Source organism: Sinocyclocheilus rhinocerous, unplaced genomic scaffold (genome assembly GCF_001515625.1).
Source record: "Sinocyclocheilus rhinocerous isolate Xijiao unplaced genomic scaffold, SAMN03320098_v1.1 scaffold4997, whole genome shotgun sequence".
In the NCBI taxonomy this organism is placed as follows: Eukaryota; Metazoa; Chordata; class Actinopteri; order Cypriniformes; family Cyprinidae; genus Sinocyclocheilus; species Sinocyclocheilus rhinocerous.
This window is the reverse complement of record NW_015629577.1, coordinates 38,779-60,748: the sequence shown is the minus strand read 5'-3', so window position 1 is coordinate 60,748 and position 21,970 is coordinate 38,779. Positions and strand designations below refer to the sequence as shown.

Below are 21,970 nucleotides of genomic sequence, written 5' to 3'. Positions count from 1 at the left end.
TCACCCTGTGTATTACACTATAATTAGGAATCATTCAACACAGTATCCAGTTATTGCTAATAAACCCTCATTCAGCCTCTATATGGAGACGTAGGCCTTTAATTCCATGAGCCAGTGGTGGGACCGCCAGCATACTTCAATGACTCTTACCCAGACTTGTGTCACTTCCTTCCCTGGGTACAGTATGACTCTGAGAAAATGGGAAAAGTGCACTCTGAAACACCTTAAGCCTGTGAATGAACATTCACAGTGATACACACACATATACACATTCAAAGCGCTTACCTAACGCTGTGCCGAAACAATGTCCAATAGTCCAACTTCCTTGCTTCTGAGTTTACAAGTCGTTTTTAGGAGGGTGGTGATCCTTTGTCCAACTCAGTGATTCCGGGTTTTTTTTGTTGTTGTTGGTGTTATATATTTCACTTGGATGTTATAAGTTGAACTGAGTAAATAGAGCTGGATAAAACAAAAACTGTGTCTGTCTTCATTTCAGGCTGCAAAGCAACAAAATGTGATTATTTTAAGGGGGGGTGATTCTTTTCTATACCCACTGTACAGTAAATGTTTATGCACTATAAAGAGGTGAACATGTCCACATTTGTTTGACATTGAACATGTCCACATTTGTCTCAGGTATAAATGTATGCATAACTCTATAACTAAGATGTCAATAAAAATATATATTCTTCTACTATTACTATTCTTTAATAAATGTACTACCTGTTAGTGTGATCATCCTGATTTTTATATGAGTTTATTATACAACTCAAAAATGTATCTGTAATGATACAATTCATGTAATTAAGTGTTTTCAATCTTTAAGAGGTCAAAGACACCCAAATAATATCATCCTCATGCGAGGGACCCCCATCCTAAAATTTTAAAAGTATTTATATAGTTTCTTGTAAACACCCAACTTTGGAAAATTAATAAATTGTAAATATGTGTCTATGAAATTACATCATGTTTTTTTCTACTCATTATAGTACAGTACTCTTATAGTATTTTATTCACTCATTTATTTCCTTGTTTATTTTAATCTGATGTTTATTCATTCACTTTAAGCCTATTTTCAATTATATCTGATCCCCCCATTTATGAATCCCTGATCTATATAACTTATTTAACTATTTAACTTATGTCATTTTTTATTTGCATCTTACGTTACAGATTTACAAATACAGCCACATTTTGATTTTGATATATATTAAAAAGTATTTTTCCCCCACACACGAAGGGAAAAAAAACCCGAAAAAAAAAAAAACGAGAATAAAAAAAGAGAACAAACACCTTAAGCCTGTGAATGAACATTCACAGTGATACACACACATATACACATTCAAAGCGCTTACCTAACGCTGTGCCGAAACAATGTCCAATAGTCCAACTTCCTTGCTTTGTCCCCCCTCCCAACTTCACAAGCGCTCCCAGACCTCTTTCTCTTCCCCAGTCTGCTCCCAGCAATTACACTGGAACGCACACTCAAACACATGCCTGCACACGATTCACGCAACAGGCTGATGCAAAAATCTGTCTAATCTGCTAATGAAGTCTTAAGTATTGCCTGGCACTACTCCTATCGAACTGTCATGCTAAACATGTGACGAATGGCTGTGCATTTGTGCCAGAACAGTGACGGTGACTGAGGTGCACTGGCCTTCAGACGTGGCCTCTTCTGTGACCTCTGGCACTCTCCCATGGGTCTCCATCTCATTTTTATCCACTCTGTGAGTTTTGTTTGATTGAAATGCACTTTGGCCCCAGAGCACAGCGGTGCCATGAGGTCCCTCGGGGCCTGAAGGCTTGCCATAAGGAGCTGAGACACAGTACTATGGTTTGTGTTTGGTCTAAAGGAGGGAGTTATCGCTGCTGAGAGCATTATAAACTTCAATAAAATTTAGACTTCCCCTCGAGACATTCGAAACCTTTATGATCAAACCAATGAATGTGAGAAAGTCCTTTGTCTTAAATGAAAATGTCTTTGCAAGGACAATAGCCGGATACAAACGTCTTGGAAAAATGAAGTACCTCTCAACCGCTTTTACACACGAGCAAACATAAACAAACACACGCACGCTAACTCCCACCCAGGATTTCACCTACCTGGAATCCTTATGAAGGACCAGCCGTGTCTTTGCTGCAGGGCCATGACGCCTCCTGGGCTCTGAGGGAGGAAGGCCTGAGAGCGTTGAGCCCAGGCGCAAGCCAGCTCGGGGGATCCGTACAGGAAGCACTGCTTAGCAATGAGACTCCCGCCATCTCGTATTAACCTCCATTCATACTCGGCACTGCGATCTGCACAATAGCGTTCCATGGGAACTGAAGTCACCTAGGGAAAGAAGAAAATCCCTTAGTCAACACCTCTGAGGCTGTTTACAATATCAAAGTGTCTTTCCTCCAGATAATTGCCATCTATTTCCCAATTCAGTCTTTTTATCACTAAGAAACACCAAACAAATTGGAGCTTGAAGGGGGGAGAAGAATCATTTCCAGTTGTTGAACGTGCACACACACACACAGGCACGCACAACCCTGTCTTTCTGACATTTTTTCCGAACCCCGCCGCTCTGGCAGGAAAGCGTGGCAGAGGTCAGCGGTGCTAACAGCGCTAACAGGCCTTTGAGTAACAGATGACCATTTCCTGTAGTGACTCACACCGCTTACAATCCCTTCCACTGGCCATTTCTTTTCTCTCCTCTCCCTCTCACTTTATCCCTCTTTCAGCTTTATGGAGAATTTTATGGCGTGCTGACAAGCGGATGATATTATCTTCCTTTCATTCTTATCTCTGATGAAAAACAGCTCAGCTTTGGCCAGGCTTCCAGTTTTGTAGCAAACAGCTGACCAATAGGAGCACGAACACGCAGATGTGGCCATAAAAAGCCAACAGGGTCAGGAGTCCCTCATGAATAAAGAGAAAAAAGGCGACTAATCTATCTTATCACTTTCCCACAGTGCCCATATGCCCCTGGTGCCTAGGGTCCGGTGCCAATTCTCACAGCGCGGCCATGAGGCTAGACACAATCCCGACTCTTGGGGCTGGGATAACACTGAGATAGCCTCACATTAGCAAAGTTAACAGCAGATGTTGGAGGAAAAAGAAAACAGTTTCTCATACATGACTGAGCCATTAACGTTGCAGATATGATTCAGTACAACCACACTGGTCACGTATAAAAGATTAATATCTTGACTAGCTTAAGTAGGAAGTTTTCCTGGCTCGCCGTCTTTTGCTGGATCTGAAACAACCTTGCTATCTACCAATCAGATTTTCAGATTAGGTTTAGGGTTACGGTTAGGGTTAGGCTTAAGGGCTTGAAAAAAGATTCTGACCAAAGTGTCATTTGATAAAAGGTCAAATCATCTCTGGTTTAAAGGGTGGGACATGTTTAGGGTTAGGAAAAGAGCTGAGGTTCAAACTGGGAAAACAAGGAAGAAAACTAAGAGAATAAAACATAAAATTATAATATTATAATTAAATAAGAAGAATAAGAATATAGAAGAATTATAATATAATTAGCTTTATAAAATCAAAACTATAAAATATATTAAAATATTGAATTACTTCATTATATTTAATAAAATTATAATACAAATAATACATAGTACAATAATACATTCTGACATTATTATTTATATAAATAAAATAATAAAACAACAACTATTATATTATTAGTTACATAAATAACTATAGAAATCTAATAAAAATATGTAAACATACAAATTATAATATTATATAAATAAAATTATAATTATAAAAAGTATTTAAAAATTAGAATTAAAATGGAATCAATAGACTATTTAGCTTTTATTATTATATGAAAAGAATAAGAAGTAAAACTAAGGATAATGTACATGTAATTGTTTTGCTAGAATTGTTTGAAAGGAATGTTGATCTTGAACCAGCAAATTATGTTGTAAGTCTCAACTACCACGTTTCCTCCAATACCAAAGACATGAATTCACAATATCTCAATAATATCCCCAAGCTTGAGAGTATCCCAAACGGCGGTGTGGGTTTTGATGGCCTGTGTATTCACAGTCAGAGAAGCAGCCCTTAACCAAGACCTCTGATTTCTCACTGGTGGGCTTGTGTTGTTTGGTTACTCTCCACCGGGGTCATTATCAGCTGAGCAGAAGATCTGTCAGGGGGTCAAAGAGGATAAATAAACCAGGCTTGTACTGAGGGCCACACAGAGAACAAGTTTTTCATTTTGGATAGCAAGTTTGTTGCTGAGACAGCGGGAGATCCCTGTCAGCATCTGACTACCCATAGAAATCCATGTTGATGAGTTTCTGACTTTTGCCAAAGTGTTACTGGATATTGAAAAGAGTTACTGCATACAGAAATCTGGATTTATTTCAAACCACTAAACTGAGTGGAAGTACTGACAATCAATATGGTCCACTAAGATGTTTTTTTCTTTTTTTTTGAGGGAAAGGCTATGTGTTTCTCACCCTGGGTGTGACGGGGAGTAAAAACTTGGGTGGTTGGGTAGGCTGGCACGGTCTGAATGTCTGAACGGATGTGCGTCTGCTGTGGATGACCACGTCAGGGTGACAAATCAGCGAAGACCCTGTGGACGTGAACACTAAATCCTGCAGGAAAGAAAGAAAAATAAAAGTCAGTATAGCATATTACACCCTACTAAATCACATACTGTCAAAATGTCAACACGTATGACTGAGTGTGTGTGTGTGAAGATGGCTGTTTTTCTGCACGACGTGTGAATTTGTCACAAAGGAGAACATGGGCTTGCAGCACCTCCTAGTGATCTCCCTACTCTCTACAATGAGTTATCTAATGTAAACCCAACTCCCATCTCATCAGCTCCATTTGTCACAAGCCAAGAGGTCACTCTGAGCAGAAGTGATACCCTAAATGAGACCACGGTGGTAACAGACATTCAGACGGGGGTCACAGTCCGAACTACAACTCTAATGACCCACATGAATCATAAAGTCCAGCTTATATATCTGCTTGTTTCCTGTCTGCATCCACACAAGTGACAAGAATAAACAGACCTGTCAACTTCGTTTAGAGGAGGTTGTGAGCTAATGATGGATGAGGTGTGAAAAACATGTGATGAGACAGAAAGAAAGAAAAGAGAAAGTGAGAAAAGAATGAGAGTCAAAAAGAACAAGAAAGAAAGAAAGAAAGAAAGAAAAATCAAGAGAGAAAGAATGAGAGAAAGGAAATAAAAAAAGCAAAAGCAAGCAAAACGACAGCAATAACTAAAAGAACAAAGGAATGGAGAAAGAAAAATGGAAGAGTGCAAGAAAGATTATGAGAACAGAGGAACAAAAATAAAGTCAAGAAAAAAAAATTAATAAATGACAGGAAAGCAAAATGAAAGAACAACAAGCGGGACAGTGAAAGAACAAATAAACAGAAAAAATAAAATGAAAGAACAAAAATCCAAGAAAAAAAAGAATAAATTAAAAAACAAAAGAAATAATAAAAAGCAAGCAAGAAAACAATAATGAAAACAGAGAAAGAAGAAAAGAAAGACCAAAGTACGACTGAAAGAATGAAAAACGACAAAGGAAAAGAAAAAGAAAGAAAGAAAGAAAGAAAGAAAGGTACTGCAGTCTCAGCAGGAGTGCTCATGTTTCGTTTCATAAAGCACAGGCTTGAAACTCTAGCCAAGACCTCAGTGAGAGTGACCGAACAAACACAGATGAGACATCAATATGATCCACATCCAGAGCTCTGAGATTCTCACAGCACTGCTGCCTGCGGCTGCATACTGACTGATACAAATACATGAAACACTAATTACCATACAACAACACACAGATCAGCTCCATCTGCACAGAGCACCTCTGAGAGGAGGATCCCTCGCTTCACATTCAGCACTGGGTTTAAGCAATACGTGATTACTTACAAATCACAGACTGCCAGCTTAAATTTAGAGACTGGGAATCAGTTTTGCTGAGTATCTTGGTTTACAACTCAAAATCACAATATGTTGCAACGTTTGGAGAAAACTGAGCCGCTCCAAATTGAGTCTGGGGAAGATCTGAAATTGCAGAAAAAGGCAGGTGCTTTCACTTTTGTAACTAGTTAGTATAGTTTAAGGTTCTTTACAACCTTGAGTGCTCGATATGGGCCAGTCCACACGGGGAGCTGATTGTTGTGGTGTCGTGTTCCCCATCCATGCCCCAGTGGAGCTAGGAGACGCTTGTGTGGTACAAAAGCTGTAGTGGGAAGTGGATAATATTACACCTCAGTCAGCACCTTCTGCACACACAGCTTCCCCTGACCGTAGCCTGAACGCACGCCAGCGCGCCAAACTGCAGGTTAACCCCTGCTGCTGTTTGGCCTCCAGGGGACGACACTGTAGCTTCTGGACTGGGACATCCAGCACCACTTCCTCTATCGTCTTTCTTTTTCCCGATAATCAGTTTGGACCTTTGATATTCCCATCAGCATTTGATATACAGCAACACTGGAGTGTCTTGTGGGTGAGTGGAAATAGGTTTCCATAATGAAATCTGAGCCCTTGCCGCTAATGAAAGATGAGGGTCATTCAATCTGGTTCAGTGGGGTAACCCAAGGCAAGAGTAGACCTGCACCCTCATACACTAAACTCCAAACACAAGAAATACTATGAACAAAGAAATACGCCAAAGTTTGTGCAAGCAAATATTTGGAAGATATTCCGTTTTGTTTAGAGCACGTTAACTAGACATCTAGAAGCAGAACTGTTCCATGCTGTCTTTTGAGTTATGCCTGAGAAATAACCAGTACTTAATATTTTTGGACATACCTTTCGACCAGAATTTGTGCCAATAATGAGAAGTCTGGGGGACCATTCACACAAAAAGTTAACTTTTGTAATCTGACACGGTTCTGACAAAAGAACGCTTAGAAATGACAGCATATGCTTTGTTATAAGTTCTCAACAAGGAGGCCATGGCCTACTAAGGAGCCTCAGGAAACCTCCAGGAGGGGCCCAATAAACGTTAAAATTAGTAGAATTTATTTATAGTAAAATAATCTTAATTAAACTACAAAAATAAATAAATAAATATTTGTCAAATTATTTGTCAAAAGTAAACATTTGTCAAATTATGTAAAATAATTGTTTTAAATAAATAAATTTTATTAACTATAAAATTAAATGTATTCAATTAAAATAAATGTACAACATTAAATTGACATCATATTATTGAGTTTATTTATTTTTATTACAACAGAAGTACCAGAGGTCTATATCATCTTAGGTTGGAGGGCCGTCTAATAGTCTTGGACAAAGGGGGGCCTTGGAGTCAAAAACATTGAGAACCACTAGCATATGCTGATGAAGGCAACTAGTATATCATATGTCAAAGCAAGAAAAAGAAGGTCAGAGCTCACCTGTAGAATAGGACTGCTGTGGACATTTGGGAAAGATGTTGGCCGGTTAAGCCACAGGATGAGATCTCTGTGTGAAAGACACAGCTTTCCTAGCCGGGCTCTCCCTTTAGCCTCGTTCTCCTCCACCTCTTCATCCCACAGACGGCTGTGGTGGAGCCGGTAGGCCGATTTGAAGGACAGATATACTGCTAACCACCTGAGAAAAGAGGAGATTTTATTTTAAGATGCGTTTGTTTGCCATAGGAAACACACACCAAATCTCACCTTAATGCACTCAGTGATGCATCCAAATGTGGCAATAATTAGATTCCTATTGATATATTCAGTTCTTATTAGAATTATGCTTAGGATAGTTCACTTTAGGAATGCTCTGTTGCATGGTTATGCATACCATGCAACAGAATATTCCTAAAGTGAACTATCCTAATTCAGAGGAAGTGTGTATTTTAACGTATTATTCTCTGACTGACGTGAGTGTGGTATAACTTACCTCACTAGAGTCCCCTGAAGCATGATGTTAGACATCTCAGCAGGAGACACATCAATGAAACGCAGGAAAGAATAGCTGCTGCCTTCATCGTCAGCTGTAACAATTGAACATATGATCAGAAAATAGAGAAGTTTTGAAATGACAAAATCAGAATATATTTGTTGAATAATAGAGACTTACTTTTTCGGTGAAACAAGGACTGTTGAATGTGTTGAGCAGAGAACGGAGAGAGCAGAGTCTGCTTCAGGCTGAGGAGTGAGAGAACGATTAAAACAATGAGTTTAATTTTTTTTTAAAAACACTTGTAAAAGCTATTACACATGTTGTATAACAGCATTTTGATTAAATCAATAATGCCACACAGTTGGTTAAGAATCACCCTAAAGGTTTGTACATGTAAAGAATGATAACTATAAGAAGAACTATAAATTATAATTGCATGCTGCAGTTCCAGTTGTGCTCAACATAATTCATACCCTTGGTAAATATGATCAAAGGCGGCTGTGAAAATAAATCTGCACTGTTAATCCTTTTGATCTTTTATTTAAAAAATTTACACAAATCTAACCTTTCATTGAAGAATAAGAATTTAAAATGGAGGTAAAATCTCATTATGAAATAAATGTCTAATACTAAATGTAATAATAAATGCCTAATACATATTGGCCACAAGTAATCATACCCTTTTATTCAATACTTTTTGCAACCTCCTTTTGCCAAGATAACAGCTCTGAGTCTTCACCTAATACCTGATGAGTTCGAGAACATCTGACAAAAGATCAGAGACCATTCCTTCATCCAGAATCTCTCCAGACCCTTCAGATTCCCAGCTCCATGTTGGTGCTTCTCCTCTTCAGTTCACCCCACTCATTTTCTGTAGGGTTCAGGTCAGAGAACTGGGATGGCCATGGCAGAACCTTCGTTTTGTGCTCATTTTTGTTTTGATTTTGATGTTTGTTTGTTGGGTTTTTTGGATCATTGTCCTGATGGGTAATCCAACCATGGCCCATTATAAGATTTCAAGCAGGGACAGTCAGGTTTTGAGTTTTTATCTGTTGGTATTTGATAGAATCCATGATGCCATGTATCTGAACAAGATATCCAGGACCTCCGGCAGAAAAATAGGCCCACAACATTAAAGATACAGCAGTATATTTCATTGTACACATGGGTAACTTTTTATTCCTGTTTGCACCACATCTTGAGTGTTTGCTGCTAAAAAGCTCATTTTTTTTGTTTCATCTGACCATAGAACCCAGTCCTGTTTGAAGTTCAAGTAGAGTATGACAGCTGAATACGCTATGTTTGTTTTTGAATGAGAGCATTTTGTTTTCTTGATTTTTTTTCTTGAACCCCTCCCAAACAACATGTGCTGATATAGGTTCTGTTTGATTAATTTTAATTAATTAAAAATTTTTTTGAGGCTTTCTGCCCCGAGACTCAACTATTCTTTGCAATTCACCAGCTGTGATCCTTGGAGAATCTTTGGCCACTCAAACTCTCCTCCTCACCATGCACATAGACACATGTCCTCTTTCAGGCAGATTTGTAACATCTTTAGTTGATTGGAACTTCTTAATTATTGCCCTGATGGTGGAACTGGGAATTTTCAATGCTTTAGCTCATTTTCTTACAGCTGCTTTCTAATAAGTGAAGCTCAAAAATCTTTTACTGCACATCAGAATTATATTATTTGTTTTTACTTATATGTTTTAAATGCAAATATGAATGGGAATATACTTTAGAGATATTTTACTCATAAGAATTTCTAGCGGTACTGATAATTGTGGCCATTGTGTATTAGAGAAAAATATATTTTTTTCATAATGTGATTTTCCCCCACTTTCACTTTTTTTTTTTTACTTCAATTAAAGGTTATATATATATTTTTTATTTTGAGTGAAAGATCAAATGGATAAACAATGCAGATTTATTTTCACAGCCTTCTTTGGTAGGCTTCATATTTACCAAGGGTATGAATAATTTTGAGCACAACTGCATGTTGTCTGCTGCTTTAATTGTTCTGATTGGCTAAATATGTTTTATCGTTCATTAGCTGGAAAAGAAAAGAAAAAAAACACTCTTTCTTCCAACAAGTTAATCCAACAATATTGTTCCTTCGTGTCTATTTGTGGTGTGCACTTCCCTATTCTTACAGAATTACAACGGTTAACTTTATACAGTAGTTATCATCCTTGGTGTGAACGGGCTTTAAGGGAGGTACAGTAAACCTGGGAGCTTCATTGAGATCTACTCACTTGGTCTTTCCGTGGTCAGACGTACGGATGATGGCGTGTCGGAACAGAAATTTGGACATGATGAAGGGCTTCAGGGACATGTGGAAAGGCGAACGTATCTCCTGACGCTCAAACAGATCTGGGTGGTTACAAACCTTTTAAAGATGAGAACAACATGCTGTGAAATGCTGAATGAAAAACAGCTTCTTCACTATATATACAGTAAAGGTCTCACAGGCTTTAAAGGGATAGTTCACCCAAAAATGAAAATTTTGTCATCATTTACTCACCCTATTGTTGTTTCAAACCGAATTTTCATGTTTGGGTGGACTATCCCTTTAAAGCTGAAAAACCCAGCCTCACCTTCCTGAACTGCATGACAAGGTTCATGAGGCTGCTGGTGGTGCTGTGGGCCTGCTGGGACGTGCCCATTGATGACTGCAGCAGGTCCTCGATGGAGATCTTGTTCTTTAGAGCCTGGTAGAGCAGCCGCTGTCTGCTGGTCAGCTGGCAGTATGTCAAGATTTCAATCTGAGATGCAGGTATGAAAAATAAGCAACATAAATATCACATACATAGACATATTAGGTATGAAACCATAATTCTGTCTGAGAGGCTATAGGACATCACCTTGTCAGAGAGCTCGTTCTCCACATCCTTCTTTATTCTGCGCAGCATAAAGGGTTTTAGGATCATGTGCAATCTGGAAAGTTGGTCTGAAAGGGTAAACCAAGGTAAATCATGTCAAATGACAGCAGAACATGAGCAAAACGTGAAGGCTTTGCTTGCTCAGCATGAGTGCTGCTGTTTCAATATTAAATGTTAAATGTTATTAAAACATATTGCAGCTGAAATCCCAAATAATATATAATAACTTAATTATGTTGGCTTGAGAAACTTCTCCTCAGTAGCAAAGCCTAACATCTAGCTTAGGACACGCTAGCTAAATGGCAAAACATAAAAGCAAAGCCTAACAACATGCTAAAATATGCTAGCAACATGATAAAACGTGTCTATCTATCTGACAGACTAGAAGGCGAATAGACAAGGATGGCTTTTAAAACTACTTCAAATAAAAAAAAAACTTTCAAACTTCAAGCTTTTTAATCTACTTCAAACTTTCTATCCTGTCTTTCTCACATTAACATCCATATTTGTCATCACAAACTTTTTTTAATCTAATTTTTTTTTTATAATTTATTTGACTGCATTGTTCCACCCTAACACATATTGCAACCTGCTTGGAGATCAAATGAATAGTAAACAACAACTTAAACGGAAATAAACACAAGAGTTGACTGACTTTCATCAATAGCAGATTTGTTCTCAGCATGACTCTCGATGTCCTTGGAGAACCACTCGTTGAACTCCTCATGAGAGTCAAACAGAGTCGGCATGATAAAGTGAAGCAGGGCCCACAACTGAGAGGAAGAACAACGGCGTCAGGTTTTTCACTCACACACGTGGACTCTCAAACAAGGTCTCACATGAATACACTCACCTCGGCCATTGTGTTCTGGATTGGCGTCCCTGTTAGCAGAAGGCGGTTCCTGCACTGGAACTGAAGGAGAATCTTCCATCGGACACTGCCAAGAAGAACCAGACACAGCTACTAAGACCTCCCAATCAAGGAGGATATAACTTGCGACATCACATCAACACTCAATGCTGAACTCTGAATCCTATAGGTATGCTCTTCAGAGCTCACTTCTCAGACTTGGTTAAGTCTTTCATTAATTATGGGGACTTTAGAGACTTAAAACTCATGAAAGCTGCTCTGGCGCCCTGTTGAGACACCGATTGGGCAATAAATCATGTTCCACCACAACAGAAGCTGCTGGCACATGTGCTGTCATCTCCAGAGAGGCACAAACTCACACTCAGAGCTCGAGAGGCCCTCATTCTCTGAAGGGTTCCAGTCCAGACATAGTGTCACTGCACTGACTATGAGGACGGGAACATGGAAAATCTGAGATGCACCAGTACTGGAGACTCTCTGGAGCTTTTTAGAAGCTCTTTTTCACTTGTTGAAAGGTTCAACCAATGATACATATCAGTTAGACAACCAGATTTTCACATTTTGGAGCTATATTCGCAGGAAAATACAGTGATTAACTGGCTATTCTTGGCTATTTTAAGATTATCAGCAGTGTGACAGTGCTAGTGTTTTTAAGTAAATACTCTTGTGTAATATTCTATTCGTACATGGAACTGTATTAAAATTATATTTTTGTTATAATTATTTTCAGTTATACTTTTATGTTAAGCTTATTTCATTTCACTAATTTATTAATTATCAAGATTTGGTTGTATGTAATAATCCCATATGCTTTGCAGTCAATCATCTTGTTATTCCAAAAATTACGTTTGTGTATATATATATATATATACACTGTATATAGCAGGGGCGTTTCCTCCGAGGAGGCAAGGGAGGCAGTGTCTCCTCAAAAAGTTGGATGAGAAAATAATCGATATTACAAAAATAAAACAGCGCAAATATGATTAAATATGATATTAAAAGTCTAAAAGTCACTCGTTTTTACAAAGTAATACTGTCCAACAGCGACACTCACAGGTAAAGTTACAGCGGAGGATTGCCTCCCTCCGTTCCATTGACTTTCTACAGAGACCCCTTAGCATGCCATGACTTTTCTGGAGGCTCGTTGAAATGAATGGGCGAAAGTCACGTGAGAGGAGGAAATGCCTCCATCGTGCTATAATTGGATATGATCGATTGTGATTGGATGTGATTGGTTCGTGTGAAAAATCCTGCCTCTTGTTTTTGCGCAAATGATGGCGTTATTGACTAATTATAAAGTAAGTAAACAACACTCCCTCTTAGATACCACTACTTTGTGTCACGTCAAAATTAGGGCGGTTCGATTCCGAAATTTTTGAAATCGAGTCCGATTCCGATTCCTGGTTCTGGATCGATTCCTCACTGTTGTTTTCGATTCTTTTTCGATTCTTGTTTTTTTTTTTAGATTGAAGGAATTAATAAATGTGCACAGTTCAGCTGAATGATGAAGTTTACTTTGACTGTATGCTTTGCACAAAATGAACAAACTGTATACTGAAACAAAATAACCAGAACATTAACAATAACTGATAGAGCTCGTGGTTTATCTGTCAATCAGATGCGCTCTCAGCCACTGATCTATGCTTGGGACGTTTTCTTTTATAATTATCATTGGCTGAAATGTTAAAAAAATAGTATTTTAGATGGTGCATTATGGGTATTTGTTTAGAGTTGATTTATGTGTTAATTAAGCAAGATGGTTGGGTTTTTGCGTTAGCAATGTTATTTGTGTTTATGTTCAAGTTAGTTCGGGTGGGTTTGGTTCATTTACTGCCTTGTTATAAAAAGTGTGGCTGTCACCGTCATGGAGAGAGATGTGTAGGGGAGGCACTTGGCGATATGGCCTTGCTTGTAAATGTTCTTATTCTGTGTCTGGAATAAAAGAAGAAAGATGACAGTACTGCCTCCTGCTGGTTTGTTTTGTTTGTGCTTCTGTTCACAGAGATTCTCTGGGTTGTGCAGTGTACGGGACACGAGTGTTCGCACTTTCCAATTACCAAATTAAAAGTCTCGACGTGTAGGTGCTAGCATCCTGTTAGCAATTAGCTTAGCAACAGTTTAGTAGCCTAGCTTAGTTCCAGTTAGCCCCACGTTCTATAGAACAACTGCGCGTTGTTACAGTATGACAGAATGCCAGCAAAGAGCGCTGCATATAAAGTATCTAAAAGACATATAAGTTCATAGTTATTATATCTCACAAATCTCTGTTATAACACAATAAATATAAGCATAATTAATCGTTCATAATGTCTACAATTCGTGTGTTATAATGAGAGGATTCATGAGCACGCAAATTTCAGCACTGCATTGATTTTAAATACGATTTGTAGTCAGTGGGTTCTAAAGTTACCATTGCGACCAGCTATAATCATAAGAAAATGCCATCAGATAAAAAAACGACTTTACTCACTCGTTGAGTGTGATTTTCATCCTCCATCTCTTCGCTTGTGTGTGTTGTTCGAAATCTCCGAACACCGCAGCGTTGAGCTTCTTGAGTCTGTTCAGTAAGGAGTGTTTTGATTGGTGGATTAAAAGCTCACCGCGATTGGCTGAACGGAACATCCTCCAAAAAAAATATATTTATGATTCTTAACCTGCCAGGAAGGTCTCAAAAATACCACACACAAATTCAAAGCAGTCCACGCATGTGTGATGATTTGCAAATGCAGATTCAACGATTCATAAATACATGTAACATCATTCATGTGTGATGGAAATTAATTCAAGAAATTTGTATATACATATTTGTGTAAACATTTTAAATTTATTTAGGTAAGATGCATTTGTGTGAGCATTTGGGGAAATATTTATGCTTTTACTTGTGTATTTATGAATTGTGTTTTGAATTTACGAATCGGATTTTGTAAATGTAAATTGTGCTGTGCATTTATGAATTTTGTTTTGCAAATGTGTTATTTTTGAGGCTGATCTGTCTCCATATGAATGAGGAGTCGATTCCCTTTGATATAATCGATTCCAACCTTTGGAATCGACTCTTGATTCCCAACGCCTCAGAATCGATTCCCAGCCCTAGTCAAAATAAAACTTGAAATCTGAAAACGTGATGACTGCGTCAGTTTTTAGTGAGCATTCAGCTTGATGAAATGAAAGATATATCTTCGTGTCTGTGGCAGTGTTTACAGAGCTTTTATGACGATTACCTGAAATAAGTTGACTATTAAAAAGAACATCTGAACATAAGTTCACAAATAAAAAATATTGGTAACATTTTACAAGGTGTCATTTAATGAGTTAACTAACATGAACAAACAATGAACATTTATTACAATATTTATTATCTTTCTTTACATTAGTTAATACAAATACAGTTGTTCATTGTTAGTTCATGTTAGTTCACAGTGCATAAACAAATGTTAACAAACACAATTTTTGATTTTAATAATGCTGTAGAAGTAGGCTATTGTTTATTCTTAGTTTCCAGAATATTGTTGAAATTGTTACTGACTTTAGTTATTATTTTGGAATAAATATAAAAATGCATAAAAACACTATGAAATGTATAATTAGTATTAAAAATATTAAATAAAATAAAAAATAATATTAATAAAATACAAAATAGAATTATATATATATATTATATAAAACTGCCTCCTCATTTTAAAACACCACCACACGCCACTGATATATAGTGTGTAAAGTAAACATTTTAAAAGCTGCTATTTTAAAAGTACTAATCGAGTTCTAATTACCTGGTGCTGCTTTTCAGTGCCTGGGCTTCGTCCAGAACCATATACTGCCATTTCACCCTCTGGAAATACTTCACATCCTGCACCACCAGCTGATAACTGGTGATGACAACATGAAACGGTGCATTCTGGGTATACAGAGTTTTCTACAGGAGCCAAAAAGGGATAATATATGGTTCAAGTAGTAGATTGCAATTCATCTGATATTTTAAAGCAATATTCTTATGAAATGTTTACCTGGCTCCAAAATTTTCTAATGACTTTACGATCATGAGGATTCCCCCAGTACGGTAACACCTGCAAGACAGAATGAGACAAGATTGCAATGATTACATAAGAAATATTATTTGAAATTTGTCTTTGCCTGATGAAATTAAATAAAGATGTAAAACTCTTGAAATAAAACATATATGCACATACTTTTCATAATCTTAACTTCATTACAAGGTGTATTATCTGAACTATTCAGGGCTCAACAATAAGGATGGACTGATTAAGCTGGGCAAGAATAAGAAAGTAAAAGTATGTGTTTGAATTTATAGCTTTCATGAAGTTATATTATATCTCTATAATTTCCAGTTATTACACAAATTAAACAAATTTAACATAACATATCCTTCTGACACACAAAAATATGTTGCTAAAAATTAATTGTGGCAGGGCCAGTGAATGCATTAGCAGGGCTAGTATAAATCCTGACCTGGCCAACAAAGAGAAATAATTATTGTTCAGCCCTCTGATATTCCTAAAGTTTTTCTGGCTGGAATTTCAGATACAGATGATTTGTGAGATTAATCTGACTGAAGGGGAATGAATATTTAGGTTGCTGACATTAGTGGAACACGCTATAAATGGTACAACACTGCCCCCTAAGGATTACAAAAATTAGACCAGAAGTGCAGTAATCTGTCATTCATTTCCTTACAGCAAAAATATGCAAAGGATAAGAAAAAAAACATATTTCATTGTTCTGAAAATAGACGTGGTTCAATGGGTTTATAAAAAGTTTGAGACAGTGAGGGACACTGCAAGAGAGAGCGGTAAAAAGGATTCCACGGCTGCAGGTGTTTCCCTGCACAGCTACCACACTCACCTTGAATTTGGGGACAAAGCGGGAGAACTCTTGATGCCAGTTGTTGAGTGTTGAGGCTGGGGAGATGATCAAGAAGGGTCCCCAGATGTTTTCCCTCTGTCCCATAGAGCACACGAACACAAAATAAGCCAAACAGGTGCAGACAGCGGAGGGGGAAAGGGATGGAGATGGTGGGAAAGAAAGAGAGAGGAGTCAAAACAGGAAACAACTGAAGAACGAGGTAACATGCTACCATGGCTTCCTATGGGCCCACAGCGCTACACTTTCATATCAAATACCAAAACTCTGTATCCTCCTCTTTTCGCAAGCCCTGGAAGTCACGCAGAGCAGCGGAGACAGCTGGAGGGTTCACACTGATGCCAAATAACTGATTTGTGGTGTCAGGGGTTTGTTTGGGAGAAATGAATATGATAGCACAGGAAAGCAGAACAGAGAATTGTTTTCTTTTAAAACGCTGGTCTCATATTTCCAAAAAAATAAACCTTTTCCAGATTTTCGACCTGAGAGCCTAGAGATTGGGAAATACAGTATCTTTCAAGTGAAATCTGTTGGCATGAAGATGATACAAAGGGATGGAGAGAGCATATACATGTAATGCTCTGAGAAAACTAAAATTGAGATTTTTCATTAGTAGTAGTACAAGTATTACTATTTGTTATTTGCTAATACTAAAATAACATTTAAAATGTCTTCATTAAGGAAAGCTAGGACGAATGGCAAGTTTTTCAGTGCGTAACTATTTAATTTTCAGTCTGTCCCTCACCCAAAGCTGCTGCATGGCTTCAGAAAACTTGGAATGTCAGTCCTTACCTCTGCCAGATGAGCCAGTAAAGCGATGCTCTGAACCGTCTTTCCAAGCCCCATCTCATCTGCCAGAATGCCATTAATGCCCTATGAGAGACAATCAGACAGAGACATAAATCATCTTTAAAAAGTCCACAGGCATGATGGAAAGATAAGATATAAACTACTGTTCAAAAGTTAGGGGGTCTGTAAAATTTTTTCATGTGTTTGAAATAAGTCTCTTATGCTCACCAAGGTTGCATTTATTTGATCAAAAATACAGTAAAAACAGCAATATTGTGAAATATTATTACAATTTAAAATAAAAGTTTTCTATTTTAATATACTTTAAAATGTAATTCATTTTTGTGATGGCAAAGCTGAATTTTCAGCATCATACTCCAGTCTTAAGTGTCACACGATCCTTCAGAAATCATTCTAATATGCCGATACTTATTATTATTATCAATGTTGAAAACAGTCATGCTGCTTAATAGTTTTTTGAAAGTATTTGCAAGATTCTTTGATAAATAGAAAGTTCAAAAGAAAACATTTCTAACATTATAAATGTGTTTACTGTCACTTTTGATCAATCGAATGCATCTTTGCTAAATAAAAATATCAATTCCATAAAAAAATCTTGATTAAACTTTAACCCAAACTTTTGAATGCTAGTGTATGTATAAATAACCATAAGAGAGCATCAAAAATCACCTGTTCATAAAGATTGGCCAGCCAGTTCATGCCTTTGAGCTGGTAGCCCTTAAGTTTCCCATTGAAGATGGTGGGTTGGGGGATGTCTTCGCCTGCTTGAATAGATGGGTTTGATAAGCTGTAGCTCTCGCCGAAGCCAGAGACGCTAGCCGTGTGCAGAGAGGCACTGCGACTGTCCTTTGCGTCCTCGTCAAACAACCTGGTCTACAGAACAAAAAAAGGGACATTGTAATAATTTCCAGCCAAAATTCATTAAGATAGACATGTATAATGTAAATCAAAGGTACTCCCACTTACTCTGGCCTGGTGGATCTGGTATGCCTCTTTTGCATTTTTAAGGGCCTGAGACTTGTAATATTCACTATCTGCAAAAGGACAGCATGAAAATTGACTCTAAAATGCATATGATTGTTATACGCATTTTGATAACATCTATCAGGGACAGAAAAAGATCATACCATAGTCCTCCTGGCCGACATTGACCATAACTCCTCCACCGATGTCGATCTGCCGTTGGGAGGTGTTGTCCTCAAGCTTGCGCAGGATCTCCTCCTCTGTGCCGTCTCCCCCAGCGTCCTGCTTACCCCCCATGAAGTGAGCATACAGCTCTGTCTGGGTGATCAGGAAGTTAAGCTTCCTCTGCTGACGCTTAGCCTGACGGGACACACAGGAAGAACTGTCAGGACAATGTTTTAGGAAGTGATTCTCAGCGAAATATAATTTCTAGTGCATATGTATTTATACCTCCCGCATCTCCTCATCAAGTTTGCGCTGCTCAAGAGCCTCTTTCTCAGCTCGCTTGCGGTGCTCCTTCTCCACCTTCTCATACTTCTTCCAGTACAGCAGCATCTCTTTGGTGAGGCGGCGTGCCCGTGGCAAAGTCTCTTTGCAATTCTTCTGCGCTTGGATCGCAGCCCTCCGGACCTCACGCATACACTGATGGGCCAACTGGACAAGTGTACACATGCATTTTTAATTGCAGATTTTCAGTGCTGTCTCAGAATTTTGACCACACTATACACTATCATTCAAATGTTTAGGGTCAGTAAGATTTTGACTTTTATGCAGCAGGGATGCATTAAATCAAAAGTGTCAGTAAAGATATTTACAATGTTACAAAAGATTTCTGTTTCAAATAAATTCTGTTTTAAGTTTGTATTCATTAAAGAATCCTGAAAAATGTTTAAATATCTTCAAAAATATTAAGTAGATCAACAATATTATGATAATAAATGTTGCTAGAGCACCAAATCAAAATATTAGAATGATTTTTGAAGGATCATGTGAAAATATTAGTGGTCGACCGATATTGTTTTTTTGACAGCCGATCAGCACAATTTGAAATCACAAATTTAATGCTTAAAGCATTCAATTTGCACGGACCGAAAGTCACAGTAGCCCCTCACTGCAGAACAAAGATCCAGGGGGCGGGGTTGGATCCACATCTAGGGGGTGGACATGGTAGGTTTAGGTATATGTAAGGTGGGAGGAGTTGGATCTGGATACAACCTTGCCCCCTGGATCTTGTGTTCTGCAGTGAGGACCATCTCGAAAGTCACGCAGAGAACACGCAATCATGCAGGTCACATGCACACTTCACAAGATCTCACAACTGGATTCGACTAAGTTTGCAAGGTTTATGAAATAAAATGTTCATTAGCCATTCAAAGATTTGTTTAAATTATGTAAATGCGTATTTGCTGAATGCTGACGGCAAATGAGAAAGTATTATAATGTTTGCCTTTCTATTACTAATAATATAAAAGCAATCATCATAATACTTTTTGTATACATTTTAATTCCTTTGTTTAACAGTTCTATCGGATTATTAGACAGACTCCTATCTTTATTAGACAGAACTGTTAAGGACGACAGCGAACAAGAGGGAGAATGTGAGCACTGTGTGCACAGGCGCTGCCGCTCTCAGCGCCGTTAAAATAAAAGTCCCACCTCGAACGCAGAAAAACTTATCGCCGATGCCGATATTTGGAAAATGCCAAATATCGGTCGATATATCGTCCTTGGCGATATATCGGTCGACCACTAGAAAATATGGCTAAAATTTGTATTTATATTTCAAAAATATTACTGAATTTTACTAACTTTTTTCCAAATGAATGCAGCCTCGGTGAGCATGAGAGATTTCTTTCAAATTCTTACCAACCTCACTGGTAGTGTATGCAAAAAATAAACACCTCTCACCTTTCTGGCATTGGTTAAAACAAAGTTCCTTGCTGAGACTTTCTGTTTAAACGCCTGAAATGAGACAATGAAAACAGATTAAAGCAGGAACAGAAGAAACATATTGTGCGTGTCACAAAGCTCAATGGGATTCCAAACTGATGACCAAGAAAAATGCTTGTACCTTTGGGATTTCTTTTTTGGCAATTGTGAGCCAGACCTTTCGTCTACGAGCATTGAGCTGCTCAATGGTTAAGTGCTTCTTTTTGATCATGGGAAGAGGTGCATCATGAGAAAACTTGGCAAAAATTTTAGTAACGTGTGGCCGTCCCTCCATGGAGAACTCCTCTCCTCGTTTCTTCTTCTTTTTCATCTTTTTCTTGGCTATGTAAACAGAAGAAGAATGAGTATTCATGTGACTAGAAAACAGCTACTGTCGTCTTCTTTTGTTCTGTAGGCTTACCTTTACATTTCTTCTCTTCCTTGATTTTCTTTTTCTTGAGGCCCAGTAGGTGGCGCTGCTGCTCGTAGAATGGGTCGTGAGTGGAGAGGAGGCCTGTGCTGTAGTGTTGATAGTGCTGCAGCTGTGAACACAAAAACACACATTACCAACTGGTTCCATGAAGCTGTTTATGCGGGAGTAACTATCCCAGACTCAGCAAGCCTGTCGTACTTCTCTGTCAGAGTGGAACTTGCTCTGGTGGAGTTTGGTGAACTTGTGCAGGCGCAGCATGTCCTGGAGCTCTTCCCGTGTCACTGTGAAGTCAGAATCATCCGAGTCCATATCGGAATCTGTGGTGTCATCGCTCAGCACGATGCCCTGAAATTCACAAACAACCTCTCAAACATCAGACTGCTTAGGCATGGAAATAAAGGAGAGTTACCAATAAATTACCAATAAAAAAATTTAATTTTTTGTCAGTTCGAATAGTAGTATGGAAATCTGTTTCCCCTTCAGAGTAAACACAACTGTAATTTCATATCTAATTACTGCAAATCAAATTTATTTGTATTTTGTCATAACTGCAACTTCTAAAGGGCCAGCTATAGAAAACAATTATTTATTTCAATGCTTTTGTGTTCACTTGCAAAACGTTTGTGTTCCCCAGTGTTCAAAAACTTTCCTGCTCTCTCACAAAAGTATTGCGTTCCCCTAAGAAATGTAACATTTGCTCGCAAAAGCTTTAAAATATAATATTTCATCCTACCTCATTTCCATGACCAGCTCTGCGTTTGCTCACAAAAATGCAAAGTTTCTCTGGGACAACACAAAACTTTTTGTGAGAGAATGCAAACATTTTAGGAGTGAACGCAACGTTTCTTGGGGGGAACATTTTTTTCCATCACCATGTCCCCTTAGAGTTCATATCTCAATATTCTGAGTTTATTTCTTTTAAAGGGGTCATATGATGTTGCTAAAAAGAACAGCTGACTCTTAACTTTTATAAAGAATATCTCTTTGGATTTGAGACTTTAGTCTTTGCAACTTTACAGGTCTTCTTTATGCACCAAGAGCTTGTAACACTCCAAAGAGAAAGGAAAAATTTAAATCGCATCATATGACCCCTTTAATTGCAACTTTACTCTCACCAGTACTGCCACTTTATTTGTCATCATTTTGATTTTTCATATCACAGTTGAGACTATATTTCTTGTAACTGTCAGTTAATATTTTGCAAAGTGCCTTTATTTACTATTTTAAACGCAATTACTGTTTTGTTTTTGTTTTTTACTCTGAGGAGGAAACAGGCTTCTACAAAGCAGGGATTGGATTTAGATAAAGGTTTTCCCAGAATTACTGTACTGTTGTATAAATACGT

General features: G+C 38.0%; 1 protein-coding gene across 2 annotated transcripts in view; it reads right to left on the bottom strand.

Annotated features, from left to right (window-relative positions):
* The window catches only part of LOC107739367 (DNA helicase INO80-like), a 46,749-nt gene that overhangs the window by 20,946 nt on the left and 3,833 nt on the right, over positions 1-21,970 (bottom strand). For both annotated transcript variants that reach the window (XM_016551463.1, XM_016551464.1), the window contains exons 6-27: positions 20,824-20,970; positions 20,614-20,734; positions 20,335-20,534; positions 20,172-20,225; positions 18,714-18,917; positions 18,428-18,623; positions 18,267-18,334; positions 17,970-18,173; positions 17,283-17,363; positions 16,473-16,568; positions 15,617-15,676; positions 15,383-15,525; positions 11,595-11,679; positions 11,397-11,514; positions 10,724-10,809; positions 10,457-10,624; positions 10,115-10,248; positions 8,037-8,104; positions 7,857-7,950; positions 7,367-7,562; positions 4,462-4,602; positions 2,107-2,332 (exon numbers count right to left, since the gene is read on the bottom strand). In XM_016551463.1, the coding sequence (XP_016406949.1) occupies positions 2,107-2,332; positions 4,462-4,602; positions 7,367-7,562; positions 7,857-7,950; positions 8,037-8,104; positions 10,115-10,248; positions 10,457-10,624; positions 10,724-10,809; positions 11,397-11,514; positions 11,595-11,679; positions 15,383-15,525; positions 15,617-15,676; positions 16,473-16,568; positions 17,283-17,363; positions 17,970-18,173; positions 18,267-18,334; positions 18,428-18,623; positions 18,714-18,917; positions 20,172-20,225; positions 20,335-20,534; positions 20,614-20,734; positions 20,824-20,970 (2,890 nt within the window). The remainder of the gene's footprint in view (positions 1-2,106; positions 2,333-4,461; positions 4,603-7,366; positions 7,563-7,856; positions 7,951-8,036; positions 8,105-10,114; positions 10,249-10,456; positions 10,625-10,723; positions 10,810-11,396; positions 11,515-11,594; positions 11,680-15,382; positions 15,526-15,616; positions 15,677-16,472; positions 16,569-17,282; positions 17,364-17,969; positions 18,174-18,266; positions 18,335-18,427; positions 18,624-18,713; positions 18,918-20,171; positions 20,226-20,334; positions 20,535-20,613; positions 20,735-20,823; positions 20,971-21,970) is intronic.